Genomic DNA, 16,056 nt, shown 5'->3' on the forward strand with positions numbered 1-16,056 from the left:
GAAATTTTAAATTGGAGCAGACCTTGTAACTTTTGTGGAAAGGTCTTTTTAGTGATTAGGACTTCAATGCACATGGCAGACAAGTTTTATATAATGATTCTGTGCCTCTACTGCAGTGACTTGTATTGAAATAACTAGATTGAGTTTGTGAAACAGATGGAATGAGAGGAATACAGGTCTCTGGGGAGCTGGCCCTTTGGAAAAGACCCTGAGTGACTGATTAAAATTCAATGTGTGAGGCAGAGCTTACCTTCCCCCTTCCCTTACCAAGTTACGCACATCAGAATGTTGGGATTTTTTTTGCAGGAAGAGCTGGAATTCAGGAAAAAGACACTTGATTATATGACCCAGGACTTAATGAAGGTGAAAAATAGCTTGAGCCACCTTCGAGAAGAGACACTGGACTTTTTGAGGGAACTTCTTGAATGCACAAGGAAAGGCTTTGTCTCCTGGATCAAAACCATAATAAAAAGTGAGTTGTACTGGGATATAATGAACCTATCAGAAAAGCAAAGCAATAGAAAGGGATCAGTTAGTCCCTACTTGTCACAACAGCCAGAGGCATTGTATGAATCACCTATGTGAGCTACTCAGTCAACTATGATACTTCTCAACTATGTGTTTCTTATTTGTATTTTTTGTTACTTTTTTTTTCCAGACAAAACAGAAATCCCTGTATTTGTGGAGCTAGCATCAATTTCTGCAGGTGAAAATGACATAGATATTGACAAATTGCTGTTCTTCCGTGATTCCATGGCTGCTTCAGCACCCATTATATTTGACCTGAGATCCACATCTGGATTTGAAGAGTTCTCTGCAGCCCTGTTGTTCATCAATGAAACCATTTCAAAAGACAATAATCTGCCCAAGAAGTTGGTGAGTCTACAAATCCCGTGTTCCAAAATTACTTGGACTCATATTAGGAGCATGAATTGCCAAAGTTTGGTGTCATAGCTTAGGGGACTCAAAACAGCCAAGTGCACGTAGCAGATATGACATGAGATCTATGAGAAATCCATGCTGTTTGGGACTTCAGTTGAGACACCTTAAAAGAGCTCACATGCATATGTGAGGGCAAATGGAGGAAGCCCATTAGGTGTCACATGCAGAAGAAAGTGAATCCAATGCTCTTTGTTTTCGGAAAGTCTGCTCTAGTGCTGTCTTCCTTAATCCTCTCCACAGAAACTATAACCTCCTACTCAGGCTACCATTTAACTGACACTCTTCCTCCAAATTACCAAAGACTGGCAGAGAACAGGAGCTTCACAAAATACTTATTCACTGGCTTTGGCTTTCAGAAAGCTTATAAGATAGAGGCAGATTTGAGTGCAACAGCTGTGCTTTGTCCCTTCAGCTGCAGCAGGCACAAGAAAACCCACTCTTACCAAAAACATCCTTACAGAGCTGCCAACTGGTTATTAGGTTTCATTCTGTTGTGCTGGGTTTTTTCTTTCACAGAAAGCTTCTTGTGATAACAGAGAGTGGATACGGATGGTTCATGAATCTCATGGCTCCATAGAGCATTCCTCAATCTCTCAAGCCAGAGACATCAACAGCAGAGGGATTTTCATCATCTCAGCACCTAAAAAATTCAAGGTAATGGTTCTCCATGCTTTGCAGAGTGCTTTCTGAGGGGTTGTTTCTGTCCAAAAATAAATTAACATTTTTGAAATCCATTCTCAAGGAGTATGTCAAATAGTCAATACATCTTTAGTCAGGTTTGAAAGAAGCACAACCTTATGTCACATTTCCCATTAAACCTTGGTCATTTTCAAGGTGGAACCAGGGGAGGTGAGGGGTTGTCCACAGGGAGGAGTAGAAGCAATATTTTAATACAAAAAACAGCCAACCTGATCACTGAGAAAGCGGGGGGGGAAAGAAGAAAGAAAGGGGAAGATTTAAAATCTGAACTGTCACTCCATCGTTCAAGGAGAGTGGTGCTTGCAGCACAAGGCAAAAGAGTGAACCCTGTACAACAGGAATGATCCACATCTAAAAACATGGGAAAACTTGATGTTTGGCTGTGATATGCAGGGATATACTACTACTATTCTTGAAGGCCCATTGCACAAGTATGGGGAATTAAAAGCAGGGCTGATCCTCTTACTTGCTTTCCAGGCTGTCCTTGAGGACTGTATTTCAGTGCAGCTGCCAAAGGAAACCACAGAGGAAGCATGTCAGACAGATCAGAAGGCTGAAGAATACAGCCTGGCCCAGCTCACAGAGCTCCAGAACAAGCTTATGTTGATCACCACAAAAGCTGAGCAAGGCAGAGAGGAGGCAAACCGCTTCCTAGAGGTAAGCCACAGTGCAACACCAGTATGTGCTCAGAAAACAATGTGTATAAGACTTGAGGGTTTTGGCTAGAATTCTTTCATGAAGACTCATCCTTGACCTTCAACTCTGCCTCTTCAGAAATGGAGGCAGCAGACTCCCAGATATCAAGTGTAAGGCAAATTGTACGTACAGCCATTCCCTTGCAAGGTGATGGTGGAATGTGTAGAAGTCTTACTCTCTGATGTCTTGGCCTCACCTGCTTGTTAACGATGTGGATATCTCCACTCAAGCAAGCCATCTAAGCTCCAGCTGTGGTGAATGAAGAGAAATAGGCAATTCCAGGTGTGTGATGGAGGTCACCCCAGTGTGGGCACCCACCACAAACCAGATGTTTCACATGCTGAAAATGCCTTTTCCTTATTTCATATACAAGCTGTTTATTCAGAAGATGTTTGAAGTGAGGTATTCTCCTACATATCTGAAAAACCACCTCAACTGCTTGCTGTCTGATCAACTGCAAGCAGTGCAGTGCTTCAGTCAAAGATGAAGAAACCTCACAAGGATCAGATATCTCAAAGGTGATGATTCTGAGGGTGGGATACAGCTCATCATAATATTTAGGGGTGTTACTTTCTTGTTCCTCCAATAGATATGTGCTATTTTCCATGGAATCAGTATTTTTGAAGAGTAGTAGAAGTTTTTCAGGAAACATGCACTTCTAAAGCATGTCCTTGCTCAGGAATGTATCCTGAGAAGAATCTGTACACAAAAATTGAGCCAAATCAAAGTTTTGTGTTCATTTGTTTACCAGGTTTTAATAGATCTTTGGAAGAAAATGTAATAAGTATTCAGTAGTTGTAGTAAACAAATGATAATCCATTTCCCTATTTTGTCTGTGGCATGTTGCAGATCCTGGAAAAAGTTCAAATGGTTGGAAAGTTGTACCTGCAGCTTCTCAGTGTTGGCAATATCCTCTTCATAGACTGGAAAGCTGACATCTACTGCAACCCACAACACAGAGTAAAAGTTTACACAGAATTTGGAATTGCCGGCATCCTTGTTCAGGGCACCAAACCCGTCCTAGAGGAGCTGGATGGCCTTTTCAAAGCAATGGAGCACTGCCTGCTAGAGTGGAAGAAGTATCTGAAGACTCAAAGGGACACCTACTACCATCTCAACCTGTTCACTGCACACCAGCTATTCTATTTATGTAGCAAACTGGCTAAAGCCCACAATAGTGCAATAGAGCCACAGGTTCTTAATATGCTTTCTGTCATAAAGCATGACATTAAAGAAGAAGATATTAGAAAATCCCTGGAGCAAGCCCTCATGACTCCACATGACTCTGTCAACACATCAGCAGGGGACAAGAAGTCTGTTACCTGGCATGACTATGTCATTCGTTTTCCCCAGCTCATCAAAAGCCTAGCTGAATCTGGCTATGATACATCAGTGGCGAAGGCAGCCCTGCAGAGCTGCCTTCCAAAATCTGATATTACAGAGCAGAAGCTCATGAATTTTGCCTTTGAACGAGGTGACGACAAGGAAGAGGTTGAAAAACTGAGCAAATTATATGATGAGCAGCGAGAAGCCTTTCTGCAGAAGACAAGGAAGTTTAAAAACAAGAACAGAGAAGCTAATCAGGCAACTTTTAGTAACCTTGCAAAAGATGAACTGGCCACCTCCTTTGAGAGTTTGCCATCCATCTGTGACAAGGTGAATTTGCTCTGGGATGCTTTCTGTAAGAAATTCACCGGCCTTGTGTCAGACAAATACATCAGCCTGGATGTCTTTGGTGAAACACTGAAGCAATTAGCTGCTCTTGAAACCATATGTATCAAGAGAAGCTTACCAGTAGGCCTCGAAACCAGGAAACCTTCTCTCATCATGTGTAAAGAAGAGGAAATGTTGCTCTACATGCTCTCCATTTACAGACACACCAAGACAGCACCTCTCCCAACATATGATGAGGTTCTGGTGTGCACACCCAACACAGAGGAGGAAGAAGTGGAGCTGATTGTTAGGAGAGCTCTTTCATCTGATTCTCAAAACCAGAAAATATACTGCTTGTTGGGTGCTGAGAAATTAGTATACAAAGTTTCCAAGCAACTGGAGTCCCAATTCTTCCGCTTGCTGCAATCTTCTACAGTCCGTGACTTCAGGTTGCTTATCTTTTGCAGCACCAAAGCTCACAATTCTTATGTCATCACAGCCTTTGACACCTACAAAGCTACTATCCCATGCTGCTCTAAGACAGAAATCCAGGAATACCTGAGCACACATCTCAAAGTGCCTCGTGGGACAGCCCCTGTTGCTCAAGCCTTCAAAGAGCCCTATCAGCACAATGTGAAGTTCATATTATCAAATCAAGCAGGAATGGGTAAGTGTTAGTAGTCCTACTGTAAGTCTTGTCTCAAACCAGGTGGCCTTGAGAGGAACATGTTATGCAATGGAGAGTCCTCCATTCTCTTCATATGCCTTTAGTTTTGAGTAGTGAATTTCAAGCAGGATTTTAGGCTACCCAGAACGAGTCCAAAGGGAAATAATGCGGTCTAGAAAACATAAGCTTTGAGGAAGTTAGAGTTGTCCAATCTAAACAGAAACAAATAATGGTGTGAGACTCTGGGAAACAGCAAGACACAAGACTCTCTCCATGGGATAAGCTAGATCATAGGGATGAGAGTCAATTATTTAAATAAGCCCAGATGTCCTCTGAAAGACCATAAACTAGCCCAACTGGCTTCCACCCGCCATTTCAAAAAGGAACAAGTTTTCTGTAGGTTCTTTGCAAGCCTCAGCAGGATGTCTCATGCTTCCTACTATTTCTGAAACCTTTCAAGACATGTCTCTAGACAGTAAGGTTTTCTGACATCTTGTAGGGCTCATCTGAGGCAAGTTGGTCAGGATCCAGGCCTTCCAGGCCTTTCAGCTATGTCTGTATTGGTAACCTCAATGAGGCTGGAGTAGGAGCATGAGTTCTGTCTTGTGATGTGAAATACTGCCAAAATTGTGAGAACAGACTTGGAGGATGTCCCTCATGTGACTGGGATCTGGTCCCAGGTATTGTCCTAAAGAGGCTGTTCAGAGATGGCCACTCAGTTTGGAGGGAGTTCAGATGTCTGGAAAAAAACTGTCCTATGCACGGGAAAGGGCAGACTGACTCTGAGAGTGAATCTTGTCTGTCTCTCTGTTCCTTAGGGAAGTCTCTCTTCGTGGACAATATCCTCCAAAAGATCCGCACCCAGCTGGGTGATTTACCTGTGGTTCACAAAACCATTAGGCTGATGGAGTCAGAGATTGATTTCCAGTTCCTTCTGGAGGAGCTACTCTCTGTGGAGGAATTCCCAACTGAAAGCCACCCCACTGTCTTCCATATTGACGTGTCACCAGTGGTAAGAGTCTTTGTCTTGGTGGTTGAACATTGTGTTTTGAAGGCCTCATAGGATTTTTTAGAGGAGGGGATTTGCACAGCCTCTTGTGCTTGCTTATTCTCTTCTACAGGAGTAGCAGCAGGTGCTTAAAATTTAAAGTGAACAACAAGAGTTCTGGGTACACTTTGGAAGCTTAGGTGTCTGCATTTGCCTTGTTCCATGCCCACAGGTAGGGAAGCTGTATGAAATTAGTTCCATTTCATAAAAGCAATCTTTCCTCCTACAGTGGCATCAGTCAGACCATAGGACACTGGAGGATGGCTGAATTCAAACCAAGTGATCAGACACAGAAGGCCCCATATACAGGGAAAAGAAGGGGTGGACTGTCCATCTCACATCCAATCTGGTACCCCTCTGAAAGGGGTTTTATTAAAACAAAAGGTAGTGGGCTTAGGGCAGAGAGTGAATCCAAATGACCTAGTCCTACCTCAGGGGACTGTAGAGTACCAAGCATCTGAACATATTGGCAGTTACAGCTGTGTCAGTGTGTGCTAGAACAGCAATTCTGATCAAGAATGGGAGCAAAGCTGTAGTCTGGCTGCCGGTACCACTACCTGCCATGGGTAGTGGACTAAAGTGTGTTTTTGATAGACATTTTTTTCACCAATTTTCAAATGTTTCTTCTCTGTTAGGTGTCAACAGGTCTCTACCGGCTGCTGATAGAGCTGTGCATCCTGAGACATATCCAGAGTCCCAATGGCTCAGTCTGGAAGTGCAAATCCTCTCATCTTTACTTGATTGAGTACCTGGAAAAAGGGAAAGGTGTTAGCAGAACAAGAAAACAAGAGGTATTGCTTTGGGGACAGTGTGCTCAGGTCAGAGGAACAGCAAGGGAGGATGCCAATATAACCTGCAGTAAATCTGCTAAAATCCAAAGTCTTTTTTAAAGCTATGTGTAATTTAGGGTCTGTCTCTCCAGTGGAGTGATGGCTCATCTACATAGGAACGAGTAGTCCCAGAACATGTCTACTCGGGAAAGAAAATGTAAGGTGCTGTGTGGGGTTTGGGATGTTTTTCCAGTCCATTCCTGGTGTGACATAGTCATCCCATATGTTCAACACAAGAACCAGGAATATCAAACAATGTTAACAAGATCAGCTTAGAACAAATGAAAAGGGGAAGATTATTCATTATATGGGTCATAAACCTGTGAAGGTTCTTGCCAAAGGGGGCTGTGTGTGTCCCCTTTAACAGGTTGACACAGTCTGGCCAAGTATTTAGAGGGGAAAGGCATTGTGGCTTACTAACTAGAGAAAGCAGATGAAGACGGAGAGTACCCTGTGCTGAAACCTGTCTCTTTGGCAGATCATTTAGTAGCTGAAAATAATAATGTTTTCTCTATTCTAGTTTTTCAATAGACATCCACTCAGCACCAGGACCTTACAGGTTGTGTGCATGTCAGCACATATCCATCTAGGAGCATGTATGCAGGCTTGGACAAATTTGATCTACATATGATTTTCTCAGCTTCCTGACCTATTTCTGTGCAGAAAATAAAGCTCTTGAGCTGTAGGCAAATGCAGAAGGTTGAGCAACTATTCTTATTGTAATCTGTGCACTCCTTATTAACTTTCTTTTAGATGTCCAGTGAAATAGAAGAAAAGTTCCTGGATCTTTTTCCTGCAGTGAAATGTGTGTCACCAAAGCGAGTACTTGACTTGCTGGAACACCCCAGCTCTGTTTGCCATTCTGAAATGAAAGAGGAGCAGTTTGATAGAAACAAGTTGAAGAGTGAAGCTTTCCAGAGGTCTTACCAGTACCTCAGGAAATATAAGAGGGGAGAAGACCTTGACTGTTTCCTTTTCAACCATAAGATGACTGAAGGGACAGAGAAAGAGTGCCTGAAGCTCTTACTGGACTTCTGTGGGAGACATAACCCTTCCTGGACTGAGCTCAGCAACTTCACTCATTTCCTAAACTTCCAGCTAAGTAAGTGTGAGAAATCAATTTTTTGTAGCCCAGTAGCTGGAAAGGATTTCCAGGGGTTTAAAACATTTGTGGTAAAGTTCATGATCACAATGTCCAAGGACTTTGCTGTGCCCTCTCTTGACATATCTGATGAAAGCGTGCCAAGTGCAGAAGATGACTATGAGGAAAACAGCAGTATGAGACAGTACCAGCTAAGACGAAAATGGGAACAAGAGTCCCACCCCTATATAGTCTTCCATGCAGACAATAACTCCATGGAGTTCTTAGGTTTCCACATCAACAATAACTTGGATGCTATTGATGCCCATTCTCAAGCTGTTTTGGAAAGGAATGTTATCACAAATAAATTATACCGCACGTTGGAAGCCCAGCATGTTCCTTTCAATAAGAAGTTCGAAGACTTGCCCAGAAGATTGCAGCTGGAGGCCCTTTGCAGAGTTTTTGGTGTGAGCTACACCCAAGATCCGGATGAATCATATCAGCTCACTCTGGATAACACCATGAAGATGCTTGCCATTCACCTGCGGTTCCAGTGTGGGATCCCTGTAATCATCATGGGTGAAACAGGTTGTGGGAAGACAAAACTTGTGCAATTCATGTGCAGCCTGCAAAGGGCAGGCAGGGACATTCAAAACATGGTGGTGTTACGTGTCCATGGTGGCACTACCTCCAAGATCATCCACAAGAAAGTTAGGCAGGCAATTGAGCTGGCACACATCAATGAAGAAAGGCATAAAGTGGACACTGTACTCTTTTTCGATGAAGCAAACACATCAGAAGCTATCTTTGCAATCAAAGAGGTGCTGTGTGACCGCAGTGTAAATGGAGAGAAGATTCTCACTGACCGTTTAAAAGTTGTAGCTGCTTGCAACCCTTACAAAAGGCACACCAAAGAAACCATAGAGAAACTTGAAAAAGCTGGCTTGGGATACCGGGTCCGGAGTGAAGACACACTGGAAAAATTGGGCTACATTCCTTTGAGGCAGCTGGTGTATCGGGTCAAGCCCCTTCCGCCTAGCTTATTGCCTCTTGTCTGGGATTTTGGAGAGCTGAATGAAAAGACACAGACCCTGTACATCAGAGAGATTGTAAAGTCCACCATGAAGAACAAGATTGCCATTGGAAATTTGAACATCTTCACCAGTGTCATTTCAGCCTCCCAGAAGTTTCTCAGGAAGAAGAAAGATGAATGCAGAGTTGCCAGTCTTCGGGACATAGAGCGCTGCATGAATATTGCACTCTGGTTTTATAAATTAAGAGATCTGCTGTTTCCTCAGATTGATGAGAAGAAAGATAAAAAGGAACAAAGGTTAATCTTAAATGATGCACAAAGGGCCTTGATCCTTTCAGTGGGAGCTTGCTACTATGTATCCCTGGAGAGCCGCCAAGATTACCTGGAGGAGGTCGCAAAATGTTTTTCTGTCCCCGCATCTGTGTTGCAGGAAGAAATTCAGCTTTGCCAAGAGGTGTTGCTTGATAACCTCTCTGTTCCTGATGCAACTGCCCGCAATGATGCTCTGAGGGAAAACATCTTCATGATGATTGTATGCATGGACCTACGAGTTCCACTCTTTCTGGTTGGAAAACCAGGAAGCTCAAAATCACTGTCTAAAACTATTGCTGTGGATGCCATGGAGGGCAGGTGGTCCAAAAACCAGTTGTTCAAAAGATGCAAGGAGATCCAGCTGGTGTCTTTTCAGTGCAGTCCCCATTCAAAGCCAGAAGGGATCATCTCCACTTTCCGACAATGTGCACAGTTCCAGAAGGGGAAGAATCTGGATGAGTTTGCATCCGTGGTCCTCCTGGATGAGATCGGCCTTGCAGAAGACTCAGCAGAGATGCCACTGAAGACACTGCACCCTCTTCTTGAAGATGGATGTGTTGATGATGAAAACCCAGAGTCTTACCAAAAAGTTGGCTTTGTGGGCATTTCAAACTGGGCCCTAGACCCTGCCAAAATGAACAGGGGTCTTCTTGTATTTCGGACTGACCCTAACGAAGAAGAGCTAGTTAAGACTGCAAAGGGCATTGCTGCTGCACAGCCTCACCTTGAAAGCATTGAGGGTTTGTTCTCTTTGCTAGCAAAATTCTACTGTGAGGTGCTAAAAACTCAAAAAAATGAGTTCTTTGGGCTCCGTGATTTCTACAGCTCGATCAAAATGATGCTGTCCTATACCCAGGACCAGAAGTGCATCTCTCACGAGGAGATCATTACAAAGACCATTCAGAGAAACTTTGGGGGCTCCAGTGATATCAATCCCGTACAGCTCTTCCAAAACTGCATCAGAGAGAGGTCTCTTCCTCCTGACTTGGAAATCAGCCACACACTTTCTTTGCTGAAGGAAAATATGGGCAAACAGCAGGCAGGACTCATGTCTCGATACCTCCTGCTACTGACAACCAACCATGCAGCTTTCCACATCATTCAGATGACACAGCTTATAGATCCTGAGAACTCTGAAATCATATTTGGCTCTGGTTTTCCACAAGACCAAGATTATTCCCAGGTATGTCGGTCTGTCAGCAGAGTGAAGATCTGCATGGAGACAGGCAGACCGGTTGTCCTTTTAAATATACACAACCTTTATGAGAGCCTTTATGATGCACTCAACCAGTGTTTTGTTAGGTTGGGGGGAAATTACTATGTGGACCTGGGTCTTGGCACTCACAGAGTGAAAAGCCGTGTAAAGGATGAGTTCAGACTCATTGTGATAGAGGAAAAGAACATAGTCTACACCCAGTTCCCCACCCCATTGTTGAGCCGGCTGGAGAAGCACTGCTTGGATATGAACACTGTTCTGAACTGGCAGCAGCAACAGCTGAAGAGGGACCTGCAGACCTGGGCCAGGCGGTTTGTCTCCATTGACAGCAGCAAGTTCTCCAATGTTTGGTCCACCAAGCTCAGCCCCAAGGAACAGGATGTCTTTATTGGTTTCAGCAATGACACATGTGCAGCTGTTGCTCTACAGAGCACACAGAGCAGGTCTGTGGGAGACCTTGAACCCTATGAAGAGCCAGTGCTCTCTCTTGCCAAAAGGAAACTTGTTCAGTGTGCAACCCCTGACTCCATCCTTCGCCTTAAATACTCTTTTCTGGATGATGCAGAACAGATCCAAGACTTGTACTTCCACAAGCAGAAGCACAACAGTCTTGTTAGTGTTTTGGGAGAGACAATTAACCAGCAAACAAGGAAGGAGAGGACCACTGGGGTCTGCCTGCAGGTACGTGTGCTTCACTGTCAAGCCGTGAGAGTAGTCTTTATTTTCCTGATAAGGGAGGTTGACACATAACCTCCATTAAGCCCCTGGATAAGTTCCACTGTTGAACAGTGATGGGCTGCTACCTGTCCTCTTTGACTCCTGCCCTATCAGTTGTATCACATATATATCTGACCCTGCCTTGTGGTCCTCTACAGTCAGGGTGGGCTCTACTTCTCCTCTTCACCCAGATATGGTGGATCTGCTAACAGACAGGCAGTGAGTGTCAGCCCCTAACTCTGAAGGCTCTGGAGGTTCAAGGTTGAGGTACCCAGAGCATCGTTCATTGCCTGCAGACAAGTGATAAGCTGTGGGGGTCTCACCAAGTCTCCAGCAGGACTTCAGGTGGTTCTGGCAATTATGCAGGTCCCAGGTCATGCCTACTGCCCTCTGACATCTATTTTCAGTATTTGCTGTCCATGCCAAAGAAAGCATCCTGATCAGTTCTCCAGTGACAGTCACAGGAGCTCAGGACTCTGTTGCATAGAGACAGCTAAAAGGGTAGCAGCTGGATCCCCAAACAGATCCCACAGTACTAGGAGCCCATAGCCTTGGGAGAGAGTCAACCCAGTAGTCACATGTGACCATCATGCTAGGCCCGAGTTTCAAAGTACATCTCCCAGAAGGATTCTTTTGGTGTCACTGCCTCACAGTATCTGAGTCATTCCTAAGGATGCAGCTCCAGTCTAAGTCTCTTGTAGTACGAGGAATTGGGGTTTTCCTGGTTGTTAACAATGCTCCCACCCTTTTTCCCTGTGAGCAGGGCACATTTATGAGTCTTGACTTTTGGAAGCACTTGAAAAGGTCCATAAGGGAATCACTTCAATTTCCCCACCCATTAGGGACAGTAACACAATAACTACATAATATTTTCCTGGAATTTATTTCCCTTTCACTGCAGGTTTCTACACATGCAAGACTTTTAAATGAGAGAGATTTAGAAGAGATAAGGATGACACTTAATCTTCAAAATAAAATCCACTGCCTCTTTCTAAGCCAGTTTGACACTGAATATGCTTTCCGCCAGGAACTCAGGTGAGGAAAGATTTCCTTCTCACCTTTGTTTGTTAACTTTATTGGGATTTTGGGGAAAAAGGGTGAGGAGGAGCAGGGAGAGTGGAGAACAGAGGTGGTTTTATGAATAGCACAATAACAGACTATTTCATTCTCTGCAGGAACTTTTTTGCACAATCGTCAGGAGAGAAATTGCTCCTCATCCAGTTTCACTTTGATGAACCACAGAGCAGCAAAAGGCTTCTAGCTTGTACCAAGTAAATATCCTTCCTTCTTTCTTCTTCCTTTCTGTATTTATTTAGTCAGGTACAAAGGTAATGGAAGATGCAGTGGCCAAATAGCCATCGGATATAGCGTTGTTTTTAGTGACTTGTTCAGTGGAGTCTTTGCAGATTTCTCATATATCGTTATCTGTATATCTGTGTGTGCATGTTCATGCCTCTGTTCTGTAGCTTGGATTTCCAAGCCTGTGTTTGTTAAGATATTAAGATAAAACATCCCAAACATCTCAGCTTTTATTTGTCTAAAAGATCATCTTCTTCATTTTGGCAGTATGCTTTATACATCCTTCCCACATTAAAACCACCTTCCCCCAGCATGGTTGACTCACATAGCACAAACTACTTCAAACAGAGCCTAACACCAGATTATTTTTTTTTCCCTGTAGTAATCAAACCAAAGGACTTAAAATTGACACCTGGTGCCATTTGAGACATCCCGGGTATCCAGAACATCTCTCAGGGCTGGCTGATAGGACACAGGGCATTCAGGAGACTTAAGCCCTTCTGGGCACCAGTGAGGGCTCAAGTTATTAACAGCAGCATTATATGAGGTTGATCTCAATCCCTAGAAGCACATTAGTGACATCCTCCCCCAACCAGACACATCCTCCTCCAATATGATCTCTCTTACCCCCTTTCTCACTCATCTACGTTTCCTGTTCATATCCTTTTTTCATCATATCAGCTAATGTGCATGTTGCCTCCTGAAATGCTTTGTTCTGGGTGCATTTGTACTTTTCCAGAGAGGGATTTGAACTTTTCTGGTCCTATTTCTAGGAAAGGTGTGAGGGGCTTTGGCCTGTTTCCCCTGTTTCTGGATTCATTTGTGTTGTGGCTTTTGTTGTCTAATTTGTCTGTATGTTTGTGGCAGATATTGCTAATGATATTCCTATCATTGCCAGAATATGACTGGGCAGAGATCCTTACGTAAAACAATACAAATTCCAATTAAAATGAAGATTCAGTGTTCAGCAGGGAGGCAAATTTGTCAGGAAAGAGCTTGCTGAGACATGTGACTGAGTTATTGCTTGGAGAAGGTGTACGCGAGATATATTTGGCCTAAGTCTTGAAGCACCAACACCAGCTTGGCTGTCAGCCTTGGCAGACCCGGGCTGGGCTAAACTGAGCTGAGCTTCTCTTTTCCTTCTTCACCACTGCAGCACAGCCGTGCCTTGAGCTGTTGGTCTTTCCCAAAACTCTGCCTGAGCTCTGGAAAGGCAGGGGATGACTTTGGGAGACAAATGACTCTCCAGATGACAGAGAGAATGGACTTTTTAGCCTCTCTGTCTTGATTCCAGGTACTGTATCATAGATGAGAGAAGGAAATCAACAGGCACAGGCCCATCACACGTTGTGCTGGCCACTCAAGTCCCGCGAGTTCTGGGAGGCTGCAGCTACCTGGCATTTGACAGTGGTAAGTTTGAAATTGTTTTTTTTGGATCGAGGAGAGAGTGGGAGGGAAATGAAAGGTTGTGCAAGGTCAAGAAGAAGGATCCAGGGAACTACAGACCAGATAGCCTCACATTGATCTCTGGAAAGTTGATGCAGCAAATAATCCTGTAAACCTTTTCCAATAAACATAAAAAGCAGTAATTGAAGATGGAATTATGAATGAGAAATTAAGTTTGACCAACCTGATAGCTTCTATCATGAGATGACGGGTGTGGTGGATGAGGAGAGAATGGTGGATGGTTTTCATCTTGACTTTAGGGAGATGATGTCTCCCATAACAAAGTAATGAAATATGGACTAGATTAATGGACAGTGAGTTGGACTGACAAGTAGCTGAACTGCTGCACTTAGGAAGCTTTGTTCAACAGAATGAAGTCTAGCTAGAGGCCAGGCGCTAGTGGTATTACCTCAAGGATCAATCCTGGAGTCAGTACCATTTAACATTTTCATTGATGACCCAGATGATGAGACAGAGTGTACCTTCAGTAAGTTTGCTGATGATACAAAACTGGAAAGACTGGCTGATAGACGTGAGGGTCATCACGCCATCCAAAGGAACCTGGACATGCTGGACAAATGGGCCTACACAAACCTTATGAAGTTCAACAAAGGGAAGTGCAAAGTCCTCCATTCATTGAGTAATAACCCCAGGCACCAGTGTAGGTTGGGCACTTACCAGCTGGAAAACAGCTTTGTAGAGAGTTACCTAGCGATCCTGGTGGACATCAAGTTTGACATGAGCTACCAATGTGTCCTTGTGGCAAAGAAGGCCAACACAGCCTTCATTAGGCAGAGCGCTGTCAGCAGGTTGAGGAAGGTGATGCTTCTCTACTCAGCACTTCTGAGGCCACACCTGGAATATTGTGTCCATTTCTGTGCTTTCCAGTATAAAAGAGATGTGAACATAAATGAGCAAGCCCAGTGAAGGGCAACAAAGATGACTGATGGACTGGAGCACGTGTCATAAGAGGAAACGCTGAGAGTTCAGCTTAGAGAAGAGAAGGCTTATGGGATCTTATCACCTTGTATATGTACATGATGAGGGGCTGTGAAGAAAATGGAGCCAGATGCTTAAGTGGTGTCCCATGACAGGACAAGAAGGCAATAGACACAAACCAAAATAAAATAAATTTCATTCAAATACAAGGAAAACCTTCTTTATGTTGAAGGTGGTCAAGCATGTTTTGGGTTATAGGATCATTTTCTTCCCCACTTAATGGATAAGAATGACAGGGCATTTGTGCCCATCAGTACTGGGAAGACGGAGAGGGGGAAACAGAATGGTATAAGAGAAGTGTATCGTCCCTCAGAGCAAAAAGAAACAGGAAGTGGTAAATCTTCCATCTCTCCATATCTTATTATCCAGGCTGCTGGCAGGTCAGGGCAGCCAAAGTTTATTAATTTTTCTGAACGGGTGTGGTGCACCAAGGAGAGCAAGTCAACTGTTCACACCAGTTATGTCTGGTATCACTATTTCTATCATGCTTACTGCCTCTCCAGGTGAATGGATGTCGATCCACTTGGATGATCTGATGCCCCCAAACAACTTTACAGCCAATCTAGGCCAGCTCGCCAAAATGACTATTGCTGAGATTTTCATGACCACTTTCCAGGAGCATGTCCCAAAAGGTAGGCAGCCACTTGCTTTTCATCCAGTACCTGCCCAGCTCTGCCTCTTCCTCTTTGTCTCATTTATCCATCCACAGCTTTAAGTACAGCTAGATCAAGCAGTCCATGGAGGCACTGGCTCTGGGTCTCAGCAGGACTCACTGTACGTGCTGTTTCTGAAGTCTTCACAGCGCTGCATTTTTTCCTCCTGCTCTGTAGGCTGTGACCATAGGGTAGCAGAGTACCTAAGCTCGTTCTTCAGTTACAATAACAAATTGGCTGTACTGCTGTGGCATCCAGCACACAGTAGACACACAGTTATTCGCACTGATTCCCAGCAAGTCTTTCTGCCCACCTTGCCCAAATAAAACCACTAAATATTCCTGATCTGACGAGTTCAAAGCCAACTCAATACATCCTGCCATTGTTTTCAGGATGTATGGACAAAGGGAGGCAGGAGCAGTTGGGGATGTTCTCCACTCCCTGTCCTGACACCTGCATTTCCTATAGGGTGCCAACCAGAACTGAGACCTGGACAATTCTCCCCAAAGAGAACAAAGCCCAGGCTGTAATTCTTAGACTGACAGCTTTGCAGCCCTTCATTGATTGTTGAGAAACTCCAGATGCTTCCTTTACATAGAGGTATCTATTTTACAAGTTTCTACAGTTTTTACAAAAGAGTCTTATGACTGATTGTGATTTCAGGTTCTCCAGAGGCAACTGCTGCTCTTGAAGATCCAGACAAGTCCAGTCTTTTTCCAGAAAGAAAAGTATGATTTATTTATTTTTCTTATTTCAACTACCTGA

At 43.9% G+C, this 16,056-nt stretch overlaps 1 protein-coding gene across 8 annotated transcripts in view; it reads left to right on the plus strand.

Annotated features, from left to right (window-relative positions):
* LOC102095620 (E3 ubiquitin-protein ligase rnf213-alpha) overlaps window positions 1-16,056 on the plus strand; it is a 64,553-nt gene that overhangs the window by 22,855 nt on the left and 25,642 nt on the right. For all 8 annotated transcript variants that reach the window (XM_065049049.1, XM_065049060.1, XM_065049053.1 and 5 more), the window contains 13 exons: window positions 307-472; window positions 659-876; window positions 1,459-1,596; window positions 2,119-2,298; window positions 3,187-4,657; window positions 5,476-5,669; window positions 6,341-6,496; window positions 7,289-10,858; window positions 11,796-11,929; window positions 12,070-12,165; window positions 13,488-13,603; window positions 15,142-15,270; window positions 15,955-16,019. In XM_065049049.1, coding sequence (XP_064905121.1) covers window positions 307-472; window positions 659-876; window positions 1,459-1,596; window positions 2,119-2,298; window positions 3,187-4,657; window positions 5,476-5,669; window positions 6,341-6,496; window positions 7,289-10,858; window positions 11,796-11,929; window positions 12,070-12,165; window positions 13,488-13,603; window positions 15,142-15,270; window positions 15,955-16,019 — 6,633 coding nt within the window. The remainder of the gene's footprint in view (window positions 1-306; window positions 473-658; window positions 877-1,458; window positions 1,597-2,118; window positions 2,299-3,186; window positions 4,658-5,475; window positions 5,670-6,340; window positions 6,497-7,288; window positions 10,859-11,795; window positions 11,930-12,069; window positions 12,166-13,487; window positions 13,604-15,141; window positions 15,271-15,954; window positions 16,020-16,056) is intronic.

The sequence above is a fragment of the Columba livia genome, chromosome 1 (assembly GCF_036013475.1).
Source record: "Columba livia isolate bColLiv1 breed racing homer chromosome 1, bColLiv1.pat.W.v2, whole genome shotgun sequence".
NCBI lineage: Eukaryota > Metazoa > Chordata > Aves > Columbiformes > Columbidae > Columba > Columba livia.